The sequence below is a fragment of the Ctenopharyngodon idella genome, chromosome 19, assembly GCF_019924925.1.
Source record: "Ctenopharyngodon idella isolate HZGC_01 chromosome 19, HZGC01, whole genome shotgun sequence".
Classification (NCBI taxonomy): Eukaryota; Metazoa; Chordata; class Actinopteri; order Cypriniformes; family Xenocyprididae; genus Ctenopharyngodon; species Ctenopharyngodon idella.
The window spans coordinates 20,299,249-20,326,865 of NC_067238.1; the positions used below are offsets into that span (position 1 = coordinate 20,299,249).

Genomic DNA, 27,617 nt, shown 5'->3' on the forward strand with positions numbered 1-27,617 from the left:
AACAAAACATTAATCACAATGGCCCGGTTTCACAGACAGGCTTAGCCTAAGCCAGGATTAGGTCTTAGTTCAATTAGATATTTAAGTATCTTTTATAAACATACTCTAGAAAAATACATTACTGGTGTGCATCCTGAGACAAAACAATGACACTGACATATTTTATGATATGTTAGTACAGTTCTTTCAGTTAAAACAGCTCAAACAAGCATTTTAGTCTAGGACTAGCTTAAGCTTTTTCTGTGAAACCGGGGTAATCTCCACTTAACATTAATCTTACAAAAAAAAAAAAAAAAAAACCATTATAAAACACTTAATTTTAGCATTTACTCTCCCTTTCAAGTGCCATGGGCAAAGTATGCTGGGAAATAGAAATCCCAGCCAGTTTCAGTTAAACTTAAGTTCATCTAAATTAAAATAAGTTCATAAAACTCAAAACAATGAAACAGTTTCAGTTTACTTGAAATATATCAGTTCCGTGAAATTGAAAGAAAAAGAAAGTTCTAAATATTCATAAAAGTTCATTTGACTGAACTAATTTATTTAATTTAGTTAAACCAACTACTCAAACCAATTAATTATTTGAGCGTTAGGGTTTACAGTGTAGAATTGTTTGACTTAAAATCTAATTGCACCATGAATCACTGCAATAAACTATATACAAATTGGAGAGGAGATTGCTTGAAAACATGTTTCCAGAAGTAAAGAAACAATGATTATTAAAGCAAAAAGCTAATTAGGTCTAAGCATTACAGTGATTTTACCACGGATAAGGGTTTATCTCATTGCCTAAAAAACCTTACACTCTAAAAAATGCTGGTTAAAAACAATTCAAGTTGGTTGAAAATGGACAAACCCAGTGACCCAGTTGTTTTAACCCCAGCGGTTGGGTTAATGTTTGCCCAACGTGCTGGGCAGTTTTCAACATACACTATTGCCAAAAGTTTGGAACACCTGCCTTTACATGCACATGAACTTTAATGACATCCCATTCTTAATCCGTAGGGTTTAATATGGAGTTGGCCCACCCTTTGCAGCTATAACAGCTTCAACTCTTCTGGGAAGGCTTTCCACAAGGTTTAGGAGTGTGTTTATGGGAATTTTTGACCATTCTTCTAGAAGCGCATTTGTGAGGTCAGGCAGATGTTGGCGAGAAGGCCTGGCTCACAGTCTCCGCTCTAATTCATCCCAAAGGTGTTCTATCGGGTTGAGGTCAGGACTCTGTGCAGGCCAGTCAAGTTCCTCCACACCAAACTCATCATCCATGTCTTTATGGACCTTGCTTTGTGCACTGGTGCGCAGTCATGTTGGAACAGGAAGGGGCCATCCCCAAACTGTTCCCACAAAGTTGGGAGCATGAAATTGTCCAAAATGTCTTGGTATGCTGAAGCATTAAGAGTTCCTTTCACTGGAACTAAGGGGCCAAGCCCAACCCCTGAAAAACAACCCACACCATAATCCCCCCTCCACCAAACTTTACACTTGGCACAATGCAGTCAGGCAAGTACCGTTCAACCGCCAAACCCAGACTCGTCCATCGGATTGCCAGACAGAGAAGCGTGATTCGTCACTCCAGAGAACACGTCTCCACTGCTCTAGAGTCCAGTGGCGGCGTGCTTTACACCACTGCATCCGACGCTTTGCATTGCACTTGGTGATGTAAGGCTTGGATGCAGCTGCTCGGCCATGGAAACCCATTCCATGAAGCTCTCTACGCACTGTTCTTGAGCTAATCTGAAGGCCCACAAAGTTTGGAGGTCTGTAGCTATTGACTCTGCAGAAAGTTGGCACTTCTGCGCTGTGCGCCTCAGCATGCGCTGACCCCGCTCTGTGATTTTACGTGGCCTACCACTTCGTGGCTGAGTTGCTGTTGTTCCCAATTGCTTCCACTTTGTTATGATACCACTAACAGTTGACCGTGGAATATTTAGTAGTGAGGAAATTTCACGAATGGACTTATTGCACAGGTGGCAACCTATCACGGTACTACGTTGAATTCACTGAGCTACCTGAGAGCGACCCATTCCTCCACAAATGTTTGTAGAAGCAGTCTGCATGCCTAGGTGCTTGATTTTATGCACCTGTGGCCATGGAAGTGATTGGAACACCTGAATTCAATGATTTGGAGGGGTGTCCCAATACTTCTGGCAATATAGTGTATTTAAACAATGTTGAGTTAAAAAAACTACCCAGCAGGCAAACATTTAACCCAACCGCTGGGTTTGTCTATTTTCAATCCAACTTTGGGTTGTTTTAACCCAGCATTTTTTTAGAGTTACTGTGGTAAAACTTATTGTAATGCACAGCCTCACCTGGCTAACTGCTTTTATGAAAGTTTTATTTTGCATTAATTACTTAATGTCTATACTGCTATCCCACAGGCTTGGGACTTTAATATCCTCTAGCATGTAGGATGTTTGCTTGCCAAGCACAATTGCATTAACATAACACACCATAAATGTATCTACAATGTTTCTGCAATGCTGTTATTAGGATCCGTCAGGATGTACTGTACTTAGGATGTCAAAATTAAGCATTATTTTAGGGACATATTTCCAAAATTATGTGTTAACCGTGAAATTAATAATATGATTCATTTGTAGAGTGACGTGTGAATAAGCAGGAGAAGGATGCAGTGTGGTGTGATGTTTCTCCTGCTGCTGATACTGTCCTGTAATGCTAGAAACCAGAACAGAAGAAAGAACAGACAGAAGCCTGACAACACTGTCATCGAAAAAGAAGTCAAATAAGTAATCTGTCTGTCTGTCTACCCAAACCTCTTTGATGTTTTTCAATTTTTTTTCAGTTTTTCAATTTTTCAACTTTTTTTTTTTTTTTTTTTTTTTTTTACAATTGCTAAGACCAATTTACAGTACTTTGGTCACTTTTTCAAACTCTTCACACAGTGAGCACAACAGCAGTCTATGTGAGCTAAACTGTTTGTATCATTTTCCATTGCTTTGCCACAAAAATGCATTCAATGGCTATCTTTCAAATTACATGAATTCTTTTCTCACTTTTTCACTCATACACACCACAGCCAAAACTCTCTACAACACTGGAAAAACCTGTAACTTTCTAAAAAATCCCTAGTTCATCTCACAAAAGTATTTATGTCAATGAACATATCGGTGCCACGAGAATGACAAGTTCTGGTGTGATTTTTCACAGATAAAAAAACAGTGTACTCTGACAGTATTTCCTGTGAAAGTGATTGAAAATGCACAAGGTGTAACAATCAGTTTGATTTCTGTTTCCTTTTTCCTGGTTTGTAACTCATTGTTTCCTGTGTATCCTTTCTTTTTCCATGGTTTCTAGAATGTTTTCTTTTGTTGTCATAGTGACTCATTGTTTGATTGATTTGATTCAACTGTTCCTTGTTTAGCCCTTTAGTTACTCTGTGTATATATAGCCCTCATTCTGAGTTGTTCTTTGTCCATTCTCATTTATTTTTAGTTGGATGTGATTCTCCTATGTTCCAGTATTCTCCTGTGCTCCTCTTGTTTTTGTTTTTATTTATTGTTTAATAAAGTGTATGCTGTGTATAGATCCTGCCTCAACTTCTCTTACTTTCTGCAACCAGCTGTGACAGAAAAGACCTACTACCAACTAATATGGATCTATCTACCCTTGGTGCAATATCCTGATTCCTCCCCTGTGTGTTTTTTAGAGCTGGTCTAAACACACAAACTAAAGCATGCCTGCCTGGTGATGTCCTCAGGGGCGTTTTTGTGAATACACTGAGTGGGTGTTATTCCACTGTGGTTCCTCCTGGACAGTGGTTGAGGAAGAAAATCCTCCATATCTCATTCAGCCCCTTGTCAAGATTGACACTGACCCTGAGCCCACCGCAGACCCAGAGCAAGAGCCAATGCCCACCATGGACTCCAGCCAGAGCCTGGTCCTGGTCTTCAGCTCTGCCTTGGTGTGTTGATCCCATGGCTCCAAATTGGGCATCCAAGCCTATTACTCCACCTCTGCCCATCGACCAGCTGGCTCCACCTTGGTTTCTTGCTCCCTCGGCTCCACCGGGCTCCCTCCCCACTCCTACTCCACCTTGGTCACTTGTCGCTCTGTGTCCGCCACGGACTTCAGGGCCCAAAGCTGCACCTCATCCCTCCACCCCTTTGGCTCCATCAGACACTTTCTTCCCTCTGACTCCTCCTCAATCCTCTCTCCCACCACCTCAGCTGGCACCCTGGCTTCATCTTGGCCACTCGTCACAGGGGCTCCACCTTGGCTTCTCCCTCTGCTGGCTCCTCCAGGGTCTGGTCTGTTTCTGGTTCCTCATCCACCTCCAAAGCCCCCTCCATCCCTCCTCTGTTGGACATTTGCGACACGCGGACGCGCCATTCAGGAGGAAGGAGTTATATATTGTTCAGTTTCATTTCTGTTTTGTTTTTCCTGAACTTTTAGTTTGTAACTCATTATTTCCTTTTTCCATGGTTTCTAGAATGTTCTCTTTTGTTGTCATAACAACTGTTTGATTTGATTCATCTGTTCCTTGTTCAGCCCTTTAGTTACTCTGTGTATATATAGCCCTCGGTTTGTTCTTTGTATGTTCTCATTTATTTTTAGTTGGTGCTCTCCTGTGTTCCAGTATTCTCCTGTTCTCCTGCTTTTTTGTTTATTGTTTAATAAAGTGACTGCTGCGTATAGATCAACATTATAGTCTCCCACCCCTTCCACCTTACTTCTCATCGTCAGAAATTGTAACTGTGTTGTGCTGTTTATATGCTTGCCAATCAAAGGTTCATGAGCTGTTGAGAACTGGTTGATAATTAGTTGATCCAATGCTTTACATTATTAGTGAAATTCAAGATTTACCTGCACAATTCATCAAAATGTGTGAATAATTTTGAAAAAGTGCAATTTTGAGAAAAACCTAAATAGTGAGAAATGTGTAAATAAAACAACTGTCATTTCATTATTTTGCAGCTCTGTTCTGTCCAGTGGAGTTGGCTTTTTTGGTGGACAGTTCAGAGAAAGCTACAATGTTTATGTTTGAGAAGCAGAAGGAATTCGTGTTGCGCTTCAGCACCAGACTGATGCAGATGCAAGTGCCCAGCTGGCGTATGCGGGTGAGACTTGCCGTCCTGCAGTACAGCAGCACCGTCTCAGTGGAGCACAACTTCCGGGACTGGCAGGACATAGATGTGTTCCAAAGTCAAGTGAGTGCTATGACCTACATCGGCCAAGGCACCTACTCAGCTTATGCCATCACAAACGCCACTCAGCTCTTCACCAGAGAGACAGCGCCCAACAGCTTAAGAGCAGAGCTTCTGTTGACGGATGGTGTTGACCACCCGCGCAGCCCCAGTGCTGTGAATGCAGCTGCAGATGCTAAGAACAACAACATCCGTATGTTTGTCATTGGGCTGTCAGAATTCACACGAGATGAGCTGGACAACAGTAGACTGAGGTCCATCGCCAGCGCACCACCTCAGCAGCACCTCTTCAGCCTCAGTGACCCACAGCTGGATGACAAACTCTTCAGGGAACTGGTGAGTGTTTGGAGTTAGGGAATGTTTTCACCTGGAAGACATAAGAGGTGGTTAGGATGCATTTCCTCCTTGAGGAAGGATTCATCTCTGAATGTTCAAAACATTCAGTTTAAAAAATGTTGTTTTGAATGTTCAGAGAACATTTAGAAATTATGTTTTCATTATGGAAATATTAGCAAAACATATTTTTGTTATGGGCTAAGACTTGAGGTGGTGTAAAAAAGGAGGTGAAACAGAAGAATATACACTGAAAAAAACACCAATTTGAATAATGGGGGACCTGTAATACATCATATCCTAAAAAAAACTATGCGATTAGAAAATTGTGGTCCTAACCACTCACTTGAAACATAATTTTCACATATGAACAAAATCACAGTCCCATCAAGATCTGTCAATGGTTTACACTTTTGTGTATCAGTCTACAATGCTCTCTTTTCTCTTTTACAGAGTGAACTTGCGAACACAGCTGTAAGTACAATTATCTCATAAAAATATTGTATGTGGAGAAGTTTCTCAAAGTTTTTCAAGTTTTTCTTTGTTTTTTATAGTGAATATGAGATGTGATGGATAACATAGACATTTTGTGATAATGACCAGCTGACTGTACATTATCTTACTTATTACGCTGCTACAAATAAACAAATATGCAGATATTAAATAATGATTTAAGTTGAAATTGTTTTATAATTTTACCTCAGGCCTATATGTTATCTTAAAGCTTTTAATAAGAAACAACAGTCCTTAAGAATGTACAAAACATTAGCCTATATAGCCACAAGACAAACTCTCCAAAAATAGGCTATAGCAGTAAGTCCTAAGTCCTCTGAGGTAATTTTCACTATACTGAATCGCAAGATGATATGTGATATGACAGACATAGTTGCGGTCAGTTACCTGCTGGATGAGTGGACTAATTTACAGGGTATATTGGGTTACAGTGCCCTCCACTAATATTGGCATCCTTGGTAAATATGAGCAAAGGCGGCTGTGAAAATAAATCTGCATTGTTTATCCTTTTGATCTTTAATTTAATTTAAAAAATTCACAAAATTCTAACCTTTCATCGAAGTAAAACAATTGAAAGTGGGGGAAACTCACATTATGAAATAAATATTTTTCTCCAATACATGTTGGCCACAATTATTGGCACCCCAAGAAATTCTTATGAGTAAAATATCTCTGAAGTATATTCCCATTCATATTTACATTTTTTTAGCACACCAGGGTGACTAGAAACATGAAATTGTCCAGCCATGGCTTCCTATTCCACAGGAGTACAAATATGCGTAAACACAAAGGCCAAATTCCCTTAATCATTCATCACAATGAAAAAAAACAAAGAATATAATTCTGATGTGCAGCAAAAGATTGTTGAGCTTCACAAAATAGAAAATGGCTATAAGAAAAAAGCTAACGCATTGAAAATCCCCATTTCCACCATCAGGGCTATAAGAAGTTCCAGTCAACTAAAGATGTTACAAATCTACCTGGAAGAGGATGTGTGTCTAAATCATCCTAATGCGCGATGAGAAGGAATCTTTGAGTGGCCAAAGACTCTAATTGCAGAAATTAGTTGAGTCTTGGGGTCAGAAAGCCTAAAAAAAAATTAAAAACAGCACCTACATCACCACAAGTTGTTTGGGAGGGTTTCAGGAAAAATCCTCCTCGCTCATCCAAAAACAAACTCCAGCATATTTAGTTGTCAGAAACAACTGGAACTTCAAATGGGACCGGCTTCTATGGTCATATAAAACTAAAAAAAGCTTTTTGGCAGCAAACCCACCAGATGAGTTTGGTGCACACATGAATAAAAAGTACCCCATGCCCACGGTTAAATATACTGCTGGATCTTTAATGTTGTGGGCCTATTTTTCTGCTGGAGGTCCTGGACATCTTATTCAGATACATGGCATCATGGATTCTATCAAATACTAACAGATAAAAAATCAAAACCTGACTGTCCCTGCTAGAAATCTTATAATGGGCCGTGGTTGGATCTTCCATCAGGACAATGATCCAAAACAAACATCAAAATCAACACAAAAATGTGTCACTGAGCACAAAATGAAGCTTCTGCCATGGCCATCCCAGTCCCCTGACCTGAACCCTAAAGAAAATGAGTGGAGTGAACTGTAGAGAAGAAGCACCAACATGGAGCTGGGAATCTGAAGGATCTGGAAAGATTCTGCATGAAGGAATGGTCTCTGATATCTTGTCAGATGCTCTCCAAACTCATCAGGCATTATAGAAGACGACTCAGAGCTGTTATCTTGGGAAAAGAATGTTACAATAATTGGGTGACAATAATTGTGGCCAATGTGAACTAGAGAAAAACATTTATTTCATAATGAGCTTTTCCCCCCATTTACAGTTGTTTTGCTTAAATGAAAGGTTAGAATTTTGTGATTTTTTTGTGATTTTTTTTTTATGAAAGATCAAAAGTATAAACAATGCAGATTTATTTTCACAGCCACCTTTGCTCATATTTACCAAGGGTACTAATATTAGTGGAGGGCACTGTATATTAGCCTGGCATGAAAGAGCACTTATGCTTTTTACATTTTCACCTTTCTTTAGTGTGTAATGTTGCTGTTTGAGCATGAAAAAAATGTCTGCAAAGTTACAAAGCACAAAGTCCACTCCAAGGGAGTTATTCTCTATATCAGTAAGCAATGTTTCTGAACTCCCTGAAACAGCTCGATTGTGGTCTTGAGTTTTCTTCTGAGAATGTACACGTCACAGTTTTTCTTATTTAAATAATTTCCAAGAAGAAATGTAAATTTATGTAAAAAGGGGGCAAGGCTTGGTTGAGTTTTAGTAGTGTGTTGAAACTTGCGGTTATGGTAAAGGACGTGACATTTCCAAAACAAGTTCGAAGAAGAAGGGGCTTCATAGAGACAGGGACTAAATAAAGCTTTACTGACAAACTGGGAAGGGAGGTGCTGCAAATTGCAATAATGTAAAATATGTAAAAAATAACATTCAAACATGCAAACCTATTCTAGTAGACCCAAAAAACAAAATCAGGACCTTGTAAAAGGACATAAAATGGCCAAAATAAAATAAAATAAAAATAAAAAAGTAGTAAATACTGTGATTCCACATAATATAGAGATGGCATGCTGTGTCTAAAGGCTTATTTCTCTGTTACAGTGTCCACAGCGCAAATCCTGTCTGTGTGAGAAAGGAGAGAGAGGTTTTCCCGGAAATCCAGTGAGTTTATATCTGCACTTTATGTCTCTCTGTCTCAATCAGTTTGATAGCCCAGTAAATTCTCATCATGTCACATCCAGCTTTCTCAGATAGATAAAATAGGAAATCATTGCAGATGTTCATAATCACAAAAGTAAATGATTAATTTGTCATTGGTTCTTAAACAGTACAGCCAGGGTTATTATAGTTATCTAAAACTAAAACCATAAATAAACGCCCGTTACTTGAAATAAAATACCTGCAAACTTTAATTGAAATTAAATAAAATATCAAAACTATTTTATTTCAGCTAGTTGCTATGATAGCATTTCTCATGTTCATTTAATTTAACTTGAAGTACTAAAATAACCAAAACTAAAACTGAAATTAAAAATTGATGAAAAAAAAAAACTTTATAGGCATATTTTTAAACATAATAATAAAAAAATGACTAAAAATTTAACTAAAATTACAACAATAGTATCAATACAATAGTAACAATAGTACCATCATAACACTAAAATAACACTACTTACAGCATTTTTTTTTTTTTTTTTTTTTTTGTCTAGCTGTCTCTGCAGAGCCGATTCTCCCTATACGCAAGTTGCGTAGGGCCCCCGAACCACCAGGGGGCCCCCTTGCTTATCACTATATAAAATAAGCATGACGATAATTTACCATAACGTGAATATTTCTTTATAAAATGCAAAAATATGTGTGGTGTCTACTAATCATTGGCGGACTCATGTGGAAATGTTTTAATAATGATTTATATTGATTCAATAACTGTTTCGAACTCGGACATAATGCAGTGCGGCAGATAATAACATATGCGTCTTGTCATGGCTATGGCTGCAAAACAAAACTATCAAAAAGTGCCAAGAACGAAGAAAGTAGGCTATGTATTTTTGTAACATTTTCAATTTCTTATTTAGTCTTCTAGACAAAGCAGTAAATTCATAAGCAAGTCGTAAAGCAATAACTCCAGTCCAGGTCTCCACCGTGTTTCGTTAGAAATGACCAAAGATGACATGTAACTTTCGGTTTGTGTTGGTACACATCAATAATCAAAATGTTTTTTTTTGTTATGCATGGTTTAATGTACATAAGAATTCCTGTTCGGTATTACAAGCTGTGTGACTCAGGTAGGACTACTTTAAAAACAATGCCCATAGTCTAAAATTAGCTAATTTAGAGAATTATTTAGGCTATGTATTTTCGTATGTTTACCTGCCTTCTTCACTCTAAAAAAATGCTGGGTTGTTGATTTGGGTCAAAATAGACAAACCCAACCGCTGGGTTAAAAATGTAATTAAAAATATGTAAACAAATGGTTGGGTTTTTCCATATTCGACCCCAAATTTGGGTTTAAACAACCTAGAATTTATTATTGTTGTTTATCATGCTGTAATTTCGTAAGTAAATCGCGCATTTAGAAAGCGAATTCGGCTGTTTGTTATAGACCTTATGTAGCCCCGCCCCTTTTCAGCGCTGTGCTCGTTGTCTTTTGACTTCCGGCTTGTATTCCCACAGCGATCTTATGTATTTATGAATGAACTGCTAGTTTTAAAATCTTCCCGGTCTACTGACATTTGTTAAGACATCTGCTTTAAACATAACAATGCTCATGATAACTTTCATTAACTCTACAACAGGTAAATCCACTTCACCAGCTAATTATTCTTCAACAACGATGCCATAGAAATATACAGGGATACCGCAAAAACGGAAGTTCAAAGACAATGTTCTAAAGATGGCGGCACGCTTGTTTCTCTGGTAAATAAGGTCTATAGTTTTTCTGACAGCTAGATTAATTTAGCTGTCAACGAAAATTTGGTTTTAATTTTACTTTAATTGTTTTTTACTGCCAATTTGACGTGTTTTAATAGGTTTCCCTTTACATCCCATTACATACGTTTTTCATAACTTTGTTTCCTTGATGTTTTAATCCTATTAGCTATAGCAAACTGGCAGTGCACCTTGCATAAACCATTGTAATTATTGGCTCATGCAATAATAAAGATTATGAAAATTTTGGGGTTTTTAAGAATGCACTGACAGGGGCCCCTTTACAAAGTTTTGCTTAGGGCCCCCAGAAGTGTAGGATTGGCACTGTGTCTCTGAATACTCTGAATGTTATTTCAGAATCTAGACATCAAACATCAGACCTGTGATGTGGAAGACAGTTTCAAACACTAGATCCTGGCCTGATCTGTGCACATGAACAAATAAAGTTAGAATTGTTTGAGGAAGAATTGTTAAACAGCAGTAATCCTCTCTCTGAGCTGTGTTTGATCTAGCAATGTAAAGCGGATAACTCCATCGCTCTGTGTCTGAAAGCCCTAGTTTACGGTCAGAACAGATCAGGTGGATTCAGGGCGAGCAGAGAGGCGCTACATGAAAGAGTAGGAAGTGTTTCCCACACTGCAAGTGTAGCAGGTGCTGAAGCTTTCAAGAGGGCACCTCTGTGCTTTCAAATATGCGTACGCTTCACAGAGGGGTAAGATCAAGTCCAGGGGATTATGCAGAGATAAACAAACAAAAAGTTTTGCATCGGCCTTTGATCATTCTCAAAAATGAGCTCATGTGGAGGTCAAATCCACTGACTCACATAGAACTTGATGGGAAAGCTTTCACTTGGCAGTAAATATTATTCAATTGCACAAAGGCAATTTTATCCAACCATTTTATTTAAAATGTATGACTAGAATTGTTTTGCCTGCTCATTCTGTAATGTCTTGTAAATATTAGGGTAAACCAGGTGATCCAGGATTTGATGGGCCTCCTGGTCCCAAAGGACCTAAAGTAAGTCTGATTTTATTAGCAACTCTGTCTTAATTTTTGTTTTGACTTGTGATTTTTGTTTGGAAGATTATTTTACATATAAAAGTATATTACATGAAAAGATAGAGCTGACTCATATGTACAGATCAGAATCAGGTATGGGCTGTTTTGAATTGAGCTAGTAAACAACCACCTAACAACCAACCAGAACAGCCTAGCAACTGCATAGCAACACCCTGACAACCACTCACTTTACCCTACAATTTTGGCAGCGAGTTGTTCACGGACAAAAACCACTTGTATTTTTTCAAAACATGCAAAAAAAAGAAAAAAATTCTCAAACCTGATTTTATGGTTTTCTCTTTTTATTTATAGGGAGAGGCAGGTTTAAATGGACGTCCAGGATTAGAGGGTATAAGGGTACTATATCCTCATATATTATCTTTTATTTCTCTATAATAATGTATATACATTTTTACATGTTCACTGGTTGGTTTCTGAGCAATCAAGTCTCTTCTTCTGTTACAGGGAAGACCAGGACCAAGAGGAGTAAAGGCTAGTATATATGACTTAATGACAGTGAATTCAGTAATTTTACTGTACGACATGTATCTATCCATCTTATCAGTAAATGACGAAAGCCGTTTAATCCTGACTGATGCTTTCAAAACATCAGGAGAGTGCGTCACAGAAGACAGCCTGAGGGTGAAGCATTATAGATCATATCAGACACAGGACAATGAAATTTACTTTCACTCTCTTTCCGTATATGCAGGGTGGGAAAGGAGAATGTGGCACCCCAGGGTTAAAAGGAGATCAAGTACGTTTTAGTAAATGATTCTCTTGATCTGTGGTCTGTGGCCCACAATGTGTCATGATGATCCTGTCCTTCATTCCCACAGGGCCCAGATGGACCTCCAGGACCACGTGGACCAAGAGGAGATCAGGTTGCCTTTTTTTTACCACATATATAATTTTTTATATATATATATATATATATATATTTGGGTTATATATTGAGAAATTGAGATTTCTTTCCATTGATATATTTGACCCTGGACCACAAAACCAGTCATAAGTCGGGGTATATTTGTATCAATAGCCAACAATACATTGTATGGGTCAAAATGATCAATTTTTCTTTTATGCCAAAAATCATTAGGATATTAAGTAAAGATCATGTTCCATGAAGATATTTTGTACATTTCCTACCGTAAATATATTAAAAAAATTATTTTTGTGAGTGGATATGCGTTGCTAAGGACTTCATTTGGACAACTTTATATTTGCAAATGCAAATATATACAGTAATATTTGATTCATGTATACATGTATTTTTATTTTATTTAATTATTGCGATGAGACAGTAATAAATGAAGAGTAACATAGCTCCCAAGCGCAGTGAGGAAATGATCACGCTCACATAGTCAGATCGCCTCTTCTGTCCCTGCACTTATGGAATGTGATTGAGGGATTAAGTGTTGTTCTTACACTATAACTATAGCTAAAGCAGTGAATCCAGGCCTACATGCCATTGTTTCTCTGTGAGGGCTTTCTTTGTTCCTCTGGATTAGCATAAGGACAGGGGTTACTATCTCCTGCCCTCCTAGTTCAGTCTCTGTCCTTGTGATCTTGGTTTATTGACAGCAGCCTTCTTTTTTTGACCCGATTCAGATTTAGATAGCTTCAGTTTCCCACACAGTCTATCCTCTGGTGACGGGGAATGTCTGGCTGTCATGTGTCCAGTAAAAACACATTATAATTGATGGCATAGCTTAGTAGTGGTCCAGTACACTGTAAAAGTCTTTTGATATTTAAATAGACACACTCTGCCAATACAACTAGCTCATAGATCAAGTGTGATTAGTGAGAAATAAAAGATATAATAAAGACTAATACTTGAATGTCTGTCTATTTCAGGGACTGAGCGGTAACCCTGGTGACCCTGGCCCTGAGGGCCGTGTCGGACCTAAAGTAAGGATATTGCATCTTACCACTATGATGTGATGTTTTTCGAATGGAATGACAGTGATATCTTTCCCAGGGTGAGCGAGGACCTAGCGGACCCACCGGACCTCCAGGGTACCCAGGGACTGGGATTCCTGGTCCAAAGGTAATGGCTTCAGATTAGATCATTAGTTTAATGTAAAATATATTTTAATATCTGGTTAGACAACAGTTGTTACACAACATTTCAAGCAGTGTTCTGCAATGTGACATGCTACATTTTTTGTATTATTGTCATGCATGCAGTTTATGAACTCAAATAATTGAGATACAATTTTAATAATATTTCAAAGTATTACTCTTTTTACTGTATTTTGATCAAATAAATGCAGCTATGGTGAGCATAAGAGACTTTAATATTAAAATTCTTACCAACCCCAAACTTTTGAACAGTAGTGTATCAGTATGCAGTTGTTATTATAATTATAATGGAATCATATGGAATCATATCCATGTAAACCCTTTGTGTTTTGTAAGGGGGAGAAAGGTGGCCAAGGCAGACCTGGGCCCACTGGGCCTGTTGGTATAGGGGAGCCAGGAATGCCTGTAAGTGAAGTGATATGTCAGTAACTCCACTAGAGGGAGATATACATCCTTAGTCATGTGTTTTTCTGTAACAGGCTGCTGTCATGCATCTTTATTCACTGGGTTTGTATAGTGTAATATACTAATATTTAGTATCTGTTTATTAGGGCGCTTCAGGACCTCCAGGAGTTCAAGGCATCCAAGGGTTTCCAGGAGAGGGTTTACCAGGGCCAAAGGCAAGAGTTAACAATAAAAACCTCCGTCTGCCTCCCACTTTGAAAAAGAAGTGTGCTTGCTTGTATTTAATGTGCATGTGTAGTGTACTTTATATCTTAAAATTATGTAAAAAAAAAAAAAAAAAAAAAAATGTACTTGCAGATTAATGAAAGTGCACTTTTAAAAAGTGAATAATGTCAATTTTAAAGTACATTTTAATCATTGTTTTAATAATATTTTGTTGTGCTTTAAAGAAGTACGCTTATTTTTGTGTTGACTAACTAAAGCACATATGAAACATTTGATACTTTTAACTGCAGTTTGATATTTGATATTACATTTAAAGTTAATACTGAATTACAACTTCATTTATACTTAGATTTAAAGCATGTATTAAACATTATAATTGTGCAATTACAAATATCTTTAAATATATGACATACAAGTTTCAAATGACAGTAAAGTATATTTTAGTTTGCCATATTTTAGCATATTTTAGTTAGCTTGTCAGTACTTTCGGCAGTACACTTTAACTATATTTCAATGACAATAGGAATAATTATGAAAGTACATTTAAAGATGTATTTACACCCTACTTAAATAGGTAAAAAAAAAAAATCACTCTAAAGTTCTGCTAATTGCATTTAGTAAAAATTTTAACTAAAAATATGTTCATTTAATTTTAAAATAACATGCAGTTAAGTATCTGAAAACATTGCATTCATTAGCATATGTATATTCCTTTAAATGGTATTATTACCTTAAGAACTCTTTTTTAAAGTATGAAAAAGTACACTGCTCATGTGATTGACATCTAATGCTGTACTTAATAATGTAATGATGCACTGATGTTGATCACATTTCAGGGTGACAGAGGATTTGAGGGTCCTAAAGGTGTACGTGGACTTCCTGGGTTGGGCATTAAGGGTGATAAGGTAGAGTACATTCTCAAAAAGCAAACAAAAACAATTACATGCTGTTGTTGAGTGTAATCAGATCAAACAATAAGAGACTTGTCTAAGTACTTATTTCTCTCTTCTGTAGGGTAACACAGGGGAACCTGGTTTACCTGGATCGATGGGATTTCCAGGAGTAGGGACCCAGGGTGAAAAGGCAAAGCAAAGTTCTTATCTATCCATAGACTGCACCCAAACCCTTGCATTATTTTATAGGTAATCGTAGTACAGCCTCCAATTAGAAATTACTTTTCTGATGTGGCATCTCTGGCTGCAGGGAGACCTGGGACCCATGGGTCCACCTGGACCAAGAGGCCCCCCTGGAGTGGGCATGGTGGGCCCTAAGGTACAGTGTGTGTGTGTGTGTGTGTGTGTGTGTTATTTTAGTGGTCTGATATTGAAGGCAAAACATCTTTAGATAGTACTTTCAATTTCAATTTCTATAACCATAAATAATGCAGAAAGACTTTTAAAGGGATAGTTCACCCTAAAAAGAAACTCACTAAAACTAATAACATTTTTACATTTTTAATAATTAAAAGAAATCTGAAATAAAACAAAAGATTAAAAAAAACCTTTAAAATTGAAAATTATAAATGTTGCCTTGGCAACTCTCAGAGTCAGTCACACTTTCAACACCAGACCTCTCAGCTCCACCCACCCAGCCCAAGTTCAACCATCTTCTGCCAACCTCATCTCCCTTAACTCCACCCCCATTGAGAGTCCTGAGACCGACACCAAACAGGAAATTCCCCACAAATATATGCCGTTCCTAGATGTTTTCAGCAAACAACTGGCCACCAAACTACCACCTCACCAGCCATGGGACTCTGCCATCGACCTGCTGCCTGGGGCAACTCTACCCAAGAGTAAGATCTATCCTTTGTCCATCCTGGAACAGAAGGCTATAGATGAGTACATCGAGGAGGCTCTCAAGCAAAACTTAATCTGACTATTTACATCCCCTGCTGCTTCAAGCTTCTTCTTTGTGAGTTAAAATGACAGAGGCTTGTCAATTACCGTACTCTCAATTCTCATACGGTCAAATACCACTACCCCCTTCCTCCGGTCCCAGCAGCCCTGGAACAACTACGTGGAGCTTGCATCTTCACTAAGCTGGACCTGCGGAGCACGTATAACCATCAGGCCACTATGAATATCTCATAATGCCATATGGACTGTCCAACTCACCCTCCTTATTCCAGGGGTATATGAATGAGGTGTTCCGGGAGTTCCTCCATCATTTCGTCATCAACTACATCTGCAACATCCTGATCTACTCCCAGAACCTGGCCGAACATCGCCGCCATGTGACGCAGATCCTCCAAAAGCTACAAGAACAACACCTCTACCTGAAACTTCAGAAACGCGAGTTCCACCGGAATTCCTCGGTTATGTCATTAACCAACACAACATCCAGATGGACCAAATGAAGGTTCAAGCCATCAAGGATTGGCCCCAATCAGCTAAAGATCTTCAACGTTTCCTGGGCTTTGCCAACTTTTACTGCCATTTCATCACCTATTTCAGCCAGATCTGTACACCACTTACTTCCCTTCTTAAAAACCGTCTCAAGTCTCTGTCCTGGAGTCCCGCCACAGCCAACGGTTTCCAACAGCTCAAAGAAGCCTTTTGCACAGCTCCTACCCTAGTTCATCCCAATCCAGATCTTCCCTTCATGGTTGAAGCTGTTCCGTCTCAGCGGCAGGGTGAGCCTCCTATCCTCCATCCATGCTCCTTCTTTTCAAAGAAACTGTCCCCAGTGAAGCAATGCATGAACTTGAAGGCCGATGCTCTCTCACGCTTGCACCACCCTGAGCCAGATTCCACACCACTCGAAACCCATACTTCCTCCAGCCATCATAGTCAGCCCCATCCAGTGGCCCCTCGACAACCAGATCTCTGCAGCCACTCATTCTGAGCCAGCTCCGCTGGGAGATCCTAAGGGACAGGCATATGTTCCATCAGCCCTGCGCCTGAGAGACTGACTAAGAGAGACTGTTAGGTTCAAGCTAAGTTATCTTATCTCTGTACACTGCCTTGTCTGCTGCCATTGCTTGTCTTGCTGCACCTGTAAATAAACGACTGTGTGTGGAAGTTACCTGTGTTGTCTCCGTCTGTACACTAACAGCAACTAAAATTCTGTAAAGTACTAAAATTACTAAAAATGAAATAATTATAAATTAAAGCTATATAGAAATATATAAAATATAATATTAAAATAAAACAATAGTATATAAATACTACTAAAATAACACTGTTTAAAACCTTCAAACATAGTTTTCATTTGGGGTGGACTATTCCATTAATGGTTTGTGTGATTTATCAGTATAAATTGTGACTGTATAAATTTGTTCACAGGGGGATCAAGGCTTTCCAGGAGAATCTGGCCTACAAGGTGAGAGAGGAATTGGAGAACCAGGACCAAAAGTACGTACAATTTCAATGTCCTTACAAACCAAATCAAATATTATCTATATATTACCATATTTTTAATATAATCTATGTTTTATGTAATAGTAATAGAGTGGTTTCTTGATTTTAGGGAGAACCAGGACCAGACGGAGCACCTGGTATTCCTGGCATCCCAGGTGAAGATGGCTCTGTGGGTTCAAAGGTACAGTGGGACACAACGTCTTGGGTCACAGGTTTCTTGTAAAATATTTATGATTTCATTTAAAATTGGATCGTCACTTAAGCCATACTTAAAAATGAATGAATGTCATATAAAGTCATACGTTTTAAGTTGTGGCTTAAATGTCTACATATTTTTGGGGCCACTGTGACTATAACACGTTCTTATTTTATGATAGCAAATACAGGAAAGCTTCAGTAAAGCACAAATGCATTGCTTTCCTGTTTATATTGTTTACTCACCTGGGCATTTCTGTCTTTTGTTCATTATATTAGGGTGAGATGGGTTTACCTGGTGAACGAGGTCCAGAGGGCTCACCTGGGAAAGGAATTCCCGGTGAAAAGGTACAATGACGTTTCTTTCTAAAAAGGTTTCTTACTTACCACAATTCTACGGATCAATTTATAAATGAAAACCATCTCTTATGGTTAAACAGTGATTTATACATTCATTGAGTCCAGGAGCAGTGTTGGGGAGTAACTGGTGTAACAGCGTTATGTAATTTAATTACAAAATTAATGTAACTGTAATCCATTACAGTTACTGAGAAAAAATGTGTAATTAAATTACAGTTACTTATGAAAATGTTAACAAATACAAAGAGGGTTACATCTGACGTTGCAGCCTGGTCTCATTGTTAATACGTAGGTATTAATATGTAACTTTCAAAGACACAAAACGTACATTTTTGTACGTTTAGAAAGGTGCTAAAACGTACAATATTGACGTAATTATGGCACTAAAACGTAAAAATACTTACGTTTTTTACAGCGAAAAAACGTAAAATATTTACGAATCTTATCATGTCTTAGAGATATATGTATAATTTCCCTTTTATCGTTTTGTAGATAAATGTAAGATCCCTAAACCCCATCCCGAACCTAAACCTACCCATTTTATACAGAATGTTATGCAGAAATGTGTAGGAAAATGACAATTTTAGTAAAAATGTAACATTAAAACGATATTTTGAGCCACTAATCCTACACCTACCCCTAAACCTACCCATAACCATTTCTTTAAACTACCTACTGTTATAAATAAAAGAATGACAGACAAACAAGCGTAACCACAATAATTTATTTTTTTTTGCGAAAATGTCAAAAGTGGTACCAAAAGTAGTTCAAATGATGATGAGTTCCAGTCACAGTCCTCTCTGGCGGTAATAGTTTTTTATAGGGTACAGAGCAGAATTTAATTTATTAATCCATGAAAATATGATGAATCCGGCTTCTCTCCGTGAAGGCGCGCACTCATTTCAAATGTCAATCCACTGAAACACGGCATGTCGCAATCTGTGACGAAGGTGAGAACCAATGAGCGTTTGATATCAGTGCCGTAAACCATGTCGTAACGCTTCTCGAGGGTGGCGCTACTTTCAAATTTGAATCATAACGAGCGCGAGCTTTGACTGTGACGGTCGCTGTTGCTGAGAATCAAAATGAAGATCGATGGATAAAGGGCTGAATTTGGATCTGTTCCTTACAAACATATGGATTCTAAAGATTGGGAGTACAGCGAACAAATAAAATGGATGTGATTTGTGAATTTATGTTGTGTTTTGGTGTATCTTATGGTTGTATTGTCAGTCACTGCATAGGAGAAAACGCCTTCTGTGTCTCACAGCAAACAAACTAAATATAACAAAATGGTTAAACAATTACAAAAAATTTATTCATAAGGTTTTAAATTGTAGTCTTGTTTAACATTATGCAATCCTCCGAAACGAGCAGCACAAGTCACGAACAGAACTGTTATTTCATATTAAGTAGATGAGTAAACTGCTTTCAATAAATTCGACTAAAAACATTAAATCATTAAAGCCACGATTTTAATATTAATACATGGGAATTCATATACATTCACACTTTACGTTACATGATATACGTTTTTATTGCTGTTAATAAGTATTTTTACATTTAGTGCTATAAGTATGTCAATATTGTAAATTTTTGTGTCTATGAAAACGTAAGTAAATGTACGTGTGGTAGAACCACAATTTACGTAAAAATACACACGTATTCTCATGAGATCACGTTGCAGCATTTCTGTAAAAAGCTAGGGTATGTTGAATATTCATTTGTTGCTTTGCCTGTTTTTAATGTGCACGATGCCTCCTGCCATTTAAAGTCTGTTTAGTGAAGCGATGCTATTCTGATGCTTTTGATTGGTTCACTTGTTTGAATTTGCAGCGCACCACGTCTGCCAAATACATCACTCCACATTGCCACTGAAAGCTTTAGGCTACAACCTGTCTGTTCAAAAACGGCATCATAGCTATTAAACTATTTCTTGTTCTGATTTTAAATCTGTATTTAACCTCAGAACGATCTCAAAGTAAAAAGAGGTGCTAAAGTCTGATTTCGTGGTGGCTGTGCTTTAAAAATTAAATTATTATAATCTTAATACAAGTGAAGGATTTTAAAAAGTCTGGCAGTAATCAGGGTAACACTTTAGAATAACTCACGCTATGAAGCATTAGTTAAGCACTAGTAAACAGTCAATTCATCATTTATAAAGCATTAATAGACATTAGTAAGCAGTTTATAAATACAGCTATAAATGCTTTGTTCTTGATTTATAAGCATATCTATAATGGGTTTAATAATTGTATTTTCATACTTTATTAATGATCAATTTATCATTTCTAAATTATGTATTACAGTATTTACAAACCAGTTATTTAGGAGCTGTCAGTGGTTCATAAGATCATTTAGAAAGTGTAAGTAAATGATTAATAAACAATTTAAATGTACATTTATACATCTTAATATTTAGCCATATAGTAATAGTTACTCAGTACACAATGTTCCTACTGTAATTCATGATTAATTCAGGTAGTTATAAAACATTTAGTAGTTGTCAGTTAACTATTTTTGTGAGCTCATCTAAAGTGAGGACTATTTATGCCTCGTAAAGCTTTTATTAAAGGAGATTTAAAGGATACAGAACATAGAAATATTTATTTCAAGGGGAAAAAATGAAACTTTACAATGGGTAACTTGATATAAAATTAAAAAATAAAACCGTGCAATTTCTCAGAAAATAAAAATCGCTGTACTCCTCCAGAAAACATAACTGTGCAGTAAAATGAAACTAAGTTATAATCTGATATAAAAATAAATTTCTGTAAAGTGTAAACATTGCTGAATAAAAATTTACCAGTGCCAACACTGGATTACAGGAGTGCCAAAATACAACAAATAAAGTTTTATAAAACAATATTAATATAATAAAATATCTCACAGTGTCAAAACTACCTCAGTATTAACTTTAAAACATTAGAGAACAGCAGTGCAGAAGATAACAGCCTTTAAATCTCCTTTGTAAAGCTTTACAAAGCATAAATAGTCCTCACTTTAGATGAGCTCACAAAAATAGTTAAAGGGATAGTTCACCGAAAAATGAATATTCTATCATCATTTACTCACCCTCAAGTTGTTCAAAATCTGTATAATTTGTATAATCTGTTTGCATTGGCTGCCAATTGCTGCTCGCATCCAATTCAAGGCTCTAATGTTTGCCTACAGAACATCCACTGGCTCTGCACCACTATACCTAAACCCACTACTTCAGACTTATGCGCCCTCCAGAAGCTTGCGTTCTGCAAGTGAACGGCGTCTTGTGGTGCCATCCCAAAGGGGCACAAAATCACTCTCACGGACCTTCTCCTGGTCTGTTCCTGGTTGGTGGAATGACCTACCACGCTCTATCCGAGCAGCTGAGTCTTTAGCCATTTTCAAAAAACTGCTAAAGACATATCTTTTTCATCAACACTTGACCCAGTAATATAGCACTTTTTTTTTTTTATATATATTTTACTTTTCTTTTTTCGATTTTCTATTCTTTCTCCATCTATTTGCGTATATATTTATTAAAAAAAAGTGCTACGAGCACTTTACGGATGAAACTATGACTTGACATAGCACTTACATACTGTTGTGCTCATGTTGATTTGATTGCTTCTACGATTCTCATTTGTAAGTCGCTTTGGAGAAAAGCGTCTGCTAAATGACTAAATGTAAATGTAATGTAAATAATTTTCTTTGTTCTGTTGAACACAAAGGAAGATGTTTTGAAGAATGTGTTAAACTGAACAGTTTTGGGGCACCATTGACTTCCATAGTAGGTTTTTTTCCTACTATGGAAGTCAATGGTGCCCCAAAGTGGCCTGGTTACAAATTTTCTTCAAAATATCTTCCTTTGTGTTCAGCAGAACAAAGAAATTTATACAGATTTGGAACAACTTGAGGGTGAGTAAATGATGATACAATTTTCATTTTTGGATGAACTATCCCTTTAACTGACCACTTCTAGATGTTTTATAACTACCTGAATTAATCATGAATTACAGTAGGAATATGTGCTAATAAAGCATTTATTAACACGCTGAGTAACTATTACTATATGCCTAAATAATATGTATAAATGTATGTTTAAATAGTTTATTAATCATTTACTTACACTTTCTAAATGATCTTATGAACAACTGACAACTCCTAAATAACTGGTTTGTAAATAATGTAATACTTAATTTAGAAATGATAAATTGATCATTAATAAAGTATGAAAATACAATTATTAAACCCATTATAGATATGCTTATAAATCAAGAACAAAGCATTTATAGGTGTATTTATAAACTGCTTATTAATGTCTATTAATGTTTTATAAATGATGAATTAACTGTTTACTAAAACTGTTTACTAGTTATTATAAAGTGTTACCCAATATGTAAAAATATTGTTTTTACTGTATTTTAAATCAAATAAATACAGTATTTGCGAGCATAAATGTCCTCTTTCAAAAACATAAAAATAATGTTGTAATATCATTTATTTTATTTTATTTTCCATTTTCCTTGTTTAGTATGATAGTATTTGTTCTACTACCTCTAATTAATGCAGATTTTAATAAAAAAGACTGTTTTAGAATTATTTTTCAATATATATATATATATATTTTTTTTTTTAAATAAATTATTTTTGAACATCATGTCTTTGTCACACTGGGTTGTAGTAAAACTCACAACGAGGAAGATGACGATGATCCAAACACAGTCTTTAATAATATCCACACAAAAATCCAAACAAGACAGGCAAAGAAACACAACCTTAGAATTAACTTGACCAGACAACTGAAGAGTGCACAAGGAGGAACTTAAATACACTTTGGTGATGAACTAAATGATGAACAGCTATGATGATTGAGTGAGTGTCCATGGTAACAGATAAGTGGCAGGAAGCTAAGACAAAGGAGACACATGTGACTAGAGAATACAAACTAAAAGTAAATGAAAATGAAACTAACTAAACAGGGGTGCGTTTCCCAAAGCGAACTATGGTCGCAAGTTCCGTCGTTACCAATAGAGTTCAATGGGACTTACGACCATAGTTAGCTAACGACGCTTTCGGGAAACACACCCCAGAACCGAGACAGTAACATTAACATTAAATAATGAAAATTATAAAAACACTCAAAAGTAAATGTCTTAAAATGCAAAGTCCTAAAATCAGCCTTCATTTTCTTTATGCAAAATATAATATCTTAATATCTTACATGTGTATTTATGAGGCTTGAGTTTGAAATACAATACTGCATCACATCATGTCATGTCTATGATCAAAAAGCTAAAAAATCTCAAATACTGTCTTCTCTAAATGTACTGAAGTGGAAAATGTCACTGTCACATAAACACACTAAATTGTGAATCTCTCCACAGGGGGACCGAGGTGACAGAGGACCTCGGGGTCTCCCAGGAAGTGCTGGAGCACCGGGACCCCCAGGGGCCAAGGTCGGTGGGACAGTGGCAATATTTAAACACAAAATCTGGTTTTTGCATTGGGAATATGGAGGTTAATGTCCAGGTCGTCATGTTTAGAGGTTTGGAATGTCATATTTCATGATCTGGCGACTTTTAAAGAGTTCATAAAAGGTCTTTAGGGTTTAGTTGTACAGTTTTATGGTTGCTCATAATCAACCATTTAACGGTCATCCTTGGGTTGTGAGAATATTCATCCATAAATTCGTAAACTTATAAAATACATTGAAAATCGTTTTTTTAAATATTTTTCCTGGACTTGGTCACTGGAAACTTGTTGGAAATAGGCACAAAGCAACAACTCTTATAGGAAGGACATGCTGTATTCAATATATTATCTCATCAGTCTAACTTTTTTGATTATTTTAATACCTACTTTTGTTAAATACAAATATTATTTGTTTTCAAAAGTGCCTATACAGGTGCTGGTCATATAATTAGAATATCATCAAAAAGTTGATTTATTTCACTAATTCCATTCAAAAAGTGAAACTTGTATATTATATTCATTCATTACACACAGACTGATATATTTCAAATGTTTATTTCTTTTAATTTTGATGATTATAACTGACAACTAAGGAAAATCCCAAATTCAGTATCTCAGAAAATTAGAATATTGTGAAAAGGTTCAATATTGAAGACACCTGGTGCCACACTCTAATCAGCTAATTAACTCAAAACACCTGCAAAGGCCTTTAAATGGTCTCTCAGTCTAGTTCTGTAGGCTACACAATCATGGGGAAGACTGCTGACTTGACAGTTGTCCAAAAGACGACCATTGACACCTTGCACAAGGAGGGCAAGACACAAAAGGTCATTGCAAAAGAGGCTGGCTGTTCATAGAGCTCTGTGTCCAAGTACATTAATAGAGAGGCGAAGGGAAGGAAAAGATGTGGTAGAAAAAAGTGTACAAGCAATAGGGATAACCGCACCCTAGAGAGGATTGTGAAACAAAACCCATTCAAAAATGTGGGGGAGATTCACAAAGAGTGGACTGCAGCTGGAGTCAGTGCTTCAAGAACCACTACGCACAGACGTATGCAAGACATGGGTTTCAGCTGTCGCATTCCTTGTGTCAAGCCACTCTTGAACAACAGACAGCGTCAGAAGCGTCTCGCCTGGGATAAAGACAAAAAGGACTGGACTGCTGCTGAGTGGTCCAAAGTTATGTTCTCTGATGAGAGTAAATTTTGCATTTCCTTTGGAAATCAGGGTCCCAGAGTCTGGAGGAAGAGAGGAGGGGCACACAATCCACGTTGCTTGAGGTCCAGTGTAAAGTTTCCACAGTCAGTGATGGTTTGGGGTGCCATGTCATCTGCTGGTGTTGGTCCACTGTGTTGTCTGAGGTCCAAGGTCAACGCAGCCGTATACCAGGAAGTTTTAGAGCACTTCATGCTTCCTGCTGCTGACCAACTTTATGGAGATGCAGATTTCATTTTCCAACAGGACTTGACACCTGCACACAGTGCCAAAGCTACCAGTACCTGGTTTAAGGACCATGGTATCCCTGTTCTTAATTGGCCAGCAAAGTTGCCTGACCTTAACCCCATAGAAAACCTATGGAGTATTGTGAAGAGGAAGATGCGATATGCCAGACCCAACAATGCAGAAGAGCTGAAGGCCACTATCAGAGCAACCTGGGCTCTAATAACACCTGAGCAGTGCCACAGACTGATCGACTCCATGCCACGCCGCATTGCTGCAGTAATTCAGGCAAAAGGAGCCCCAACTAAGTATTGAGTGCTGTACATGCACATACTTTTCAGTTGGCCAAGATTTCTAAAAATCCTTTCTTTGTATTGGTCTTAAGTAATATTCTAATTTTCTGAGATACTGAATTTGGGATTTTCCTTAGTTGTCAGTTATATTTCAAATGTTTATTTCTTTTAATTTTGATGATTATATCAGTCTGTGTGTAATGAATGAATATAATGTACAAGTTTCACTTTTTGAATGGAATTAGTGAAATAAATCAACTTTTTGATGATATTCTAATTATATGACCAGCACCTGTATTATATTTTTAATTATAATTATATTTCATCACTATTGTAATTTACACTTTCCACAAAATATCTACAAAGTAGAATACTACAAAGTATTCAGAAATACTCAAAGTGCAGAAACACTCCAGTTCTTTATAAATTATACACAACTAAAATGACCACTCATTGTCTTATATACACTATGAACATTTTTAAAAATGAACACCGGTAAAAAAAAATAAAAAAAAATTATTTCATTTATAGGGAGAACCAGGAAGTTTAGGTATGATGGGGTTACCTGGACCTCCGGGTCGAGGATTGCCTGGTTCAAAGGTACGTATATGTCTTACTAAGTGCAAATGGAGATAAATGCTATTTACACAAAGTGTAAAAAGAAGTAATATCCTGTTTGTACTAAAGATAAATAGTTGAGAAATGGTGGGTGGAGCTAGTGAAAATAACTTTTGCCAACGAGGTTGACTATTTGCATTCTTATCTAATGTTAAACATTATTGTGTGTACTGTACATATGCTGTTCCTCATTATGTTGGTTGCATGTTTATTGTTAGGGTGAGCCAGGACCTGCAGGAACCTCTGGTCCTGTTGGAGAGCCAGGTGTTGGGACTGCAGGCCCTAAGGTTATACAGACAATGACATAGACATTTTACCATATAGTTTAATAGGAGGTTTGTTTGTTTTTTACCCTAATAAAATCTACACTGGCATGTTTCAGGGTGACAGAGGAAGTCCAGGACCAGTGGGGCCACAAGGAATGAAGGGGGAGGGTTACCCCGGACCACAGGTGCGTGAAGGAGACAAATACTTTAATACGAACAACACAGAAAGCAAAAGCAGTAATATCTATACATATGATATATTCTCAGGGGCTTCCAGGGTTGCCTGGACTACCGGGTGAAGTTGGACCTGAAGGACAAGGAATTCCAGGACCAAAGGTATTGGTCATTATGCAATTCACAATGAATGATTGCTGACTTTTTATCTTTCAGAAAGTTAACAAAGTTTAGCATTCTTGCTAAACTGATGTTGTTGTTGTTGCTTACAGGGAGACAGGGGCTCACCCGGAGCTACTGGCCCTTCAGGGCCTCCAGGAATTGGACTGCTTGGACCAAAGGTTCAATATCGCTACTTAAAATGTGTATTGGCTCTACATACAGTATGTTCTGTGTTGATTTAATTCATATGAGATATTTTTAGGGTGCAGTTGGCCAGCCTGGTGCTCCAGGTCTTCCAGGCCCTCCAGGAGAGGGAATTCAGGGTCCCAAGGTAAGGCTTCAAGGCCTACAGGTCTCATACTGTAGCTCTTCAACTTAGACAGAAAGCAAAACATAACTTTGTCATACAAAAGCTTAGAACTTTAAATAAACATTTTGTCATCACAGGGAGACCCTGGGTTTCAAGGGAACCCTGGCCCAAGAGGGCCTCCGGGTGATGGCCTGCCAGGAGAGAAGGTACTAGAAAAGCAAACACTGACTGATTGTGTTATATGTCAGTATAGTTAATAATATATTACTGTTCAAAAGCAAAAACAACATAAAGTCTGTTGGATTTAGGGCGACAGAGGCCTAGTGGGGGAGCGCGGAAGAAAAGGAGAGAGAGGAGAACATGGAGTGCCTGGACAAACAGGAGTCAAGGTAATATCCAGTTTCCAGTTAGCCAAGGTTCATATTCCATTTCCAGTTTATGTTTGCATTTTTTTTTTTTTTTTTTTGGGTAGCGTTGTAGTTGAGACCAGCTAATTTGAGTCTAAGTCTAGGCTGAGACCTGTGAAAGTTGAGTCAGAGTCAAAGTTGAGACCAGAAGAAGGTTTAGTCCAAGGCAAGACAGAGGCCTGAACGGACCACAGACCACATAACGCATCTACAGTGTTGTAGTATTCAAGACTGGACTTGAGTCAAGACCAAGTCCAAATGCTCCCAAGTCCATAACAAGACCATGCATGTATATGGTCTTGAACGCAGACTCAAG

At 37.4% G+C, this 27,617-nt stretch overlaps 1 protein-coding gene across 1 annotated transcript in view; it reads left to right on the top strand.

Moving 5' to 3' along the window:
* LOC127501336 (collagen alpha-1(XXVIII) chain-like) overlaps window positions 1-27,617 on the top strand; it is a 39,921-nt gene that overhangs the window by 5,986 nt on the left and 6,318 nt on the right. The window contains exons 2-28 of the mRNA XM_051873280.1: window positions 4,939-5,504; window positions 5,955-5,975; window positions 8,661-8,720; window positions 11,451-11,504; window positions 11,859-11,903; window positions 12,012-12,038; window positions 12,259-12,303; window positions 12,386-12,430; window positions 13,404-13,457; window positions 13,528-13,596; window positions 13,968-14,036; window positions 14,183-14,251; window positions 15,098-15,166; window positions 15,276-15,344; window positions 15,465-15,533; window positions 17,549-17,617; window positions 17,733-17,804; window positions 18,098-18,166; window positions 23,545-23,616; window positions 25,896-25,964; window positions 26,201-26,269; window positions 26,365-26,433; window positions 26,516-26,584; window positions 26,695-26,763; window positions 26,847-26,915; window positions 27,032-27,100; window positions 27,203-27,283. Of these exons, the coding sequence (XP_051729240.1) occupies window positions 4,939-5,504; window positions 5,955-5,975; window positions 8,661-8,720; window positions 11,451-11,504; window positions 11,859-11,903; window positions 12,012-12,038; window positions 12,259-12,303; window positions 12,386-12,430; window positions 13,404-13,457; window positions 13,528-13,596; window positions 13,968-14,036; window positions 14,183-14,251; window positions 15,098-15,166; window positions 15,276-15,344; window positions 15,465-15,533; window positions 17,549-17,617; window positions 17,733-17,804; window positions 18,098-18,166; window positions 23,545-23,616; window positions 25,896-25,964; window positions 26,201-26,269; window positions 26,365-26,433; window positions 26,516-26,584; window positions 26,695-26,763; window positions 26,847-26,915; window positions 27,032-27,100; window positions 27,203-27,283 (2,177 nt within the window). The remainder of the gene's footprint in view (window positions 1-4,938; window positions 5,505-5,954; window positions 5,976-8,660; window positions 8,721-11,450; window positions 11,505-11,858; window positions 11,904-12,011; window positions 12,039-12,258; window positions 12,304-12,385; window positions 12,431-13,403; window positions 13,458-13,527; window positions 13,597-13,967; window positions 14,037-14,182; window positions 14,252-15,097; window positions 15,167-15,275; window positions 15,345-15,464; window positions 15,534-17,548; window positions 17,618-17,732; window positions 17,805-18,097; window positions 18,167-23,544; window positions 23,617-25,895; window positions 25,965-26,200; window positions 26,270-26,364; window positions 26,434-26,515; window positions 26,585-26,694; window positions 26,764-26,846; window positions 26,916-27,031; window positions 27,101-27,202; window positions 27,284-27,617) is intronic.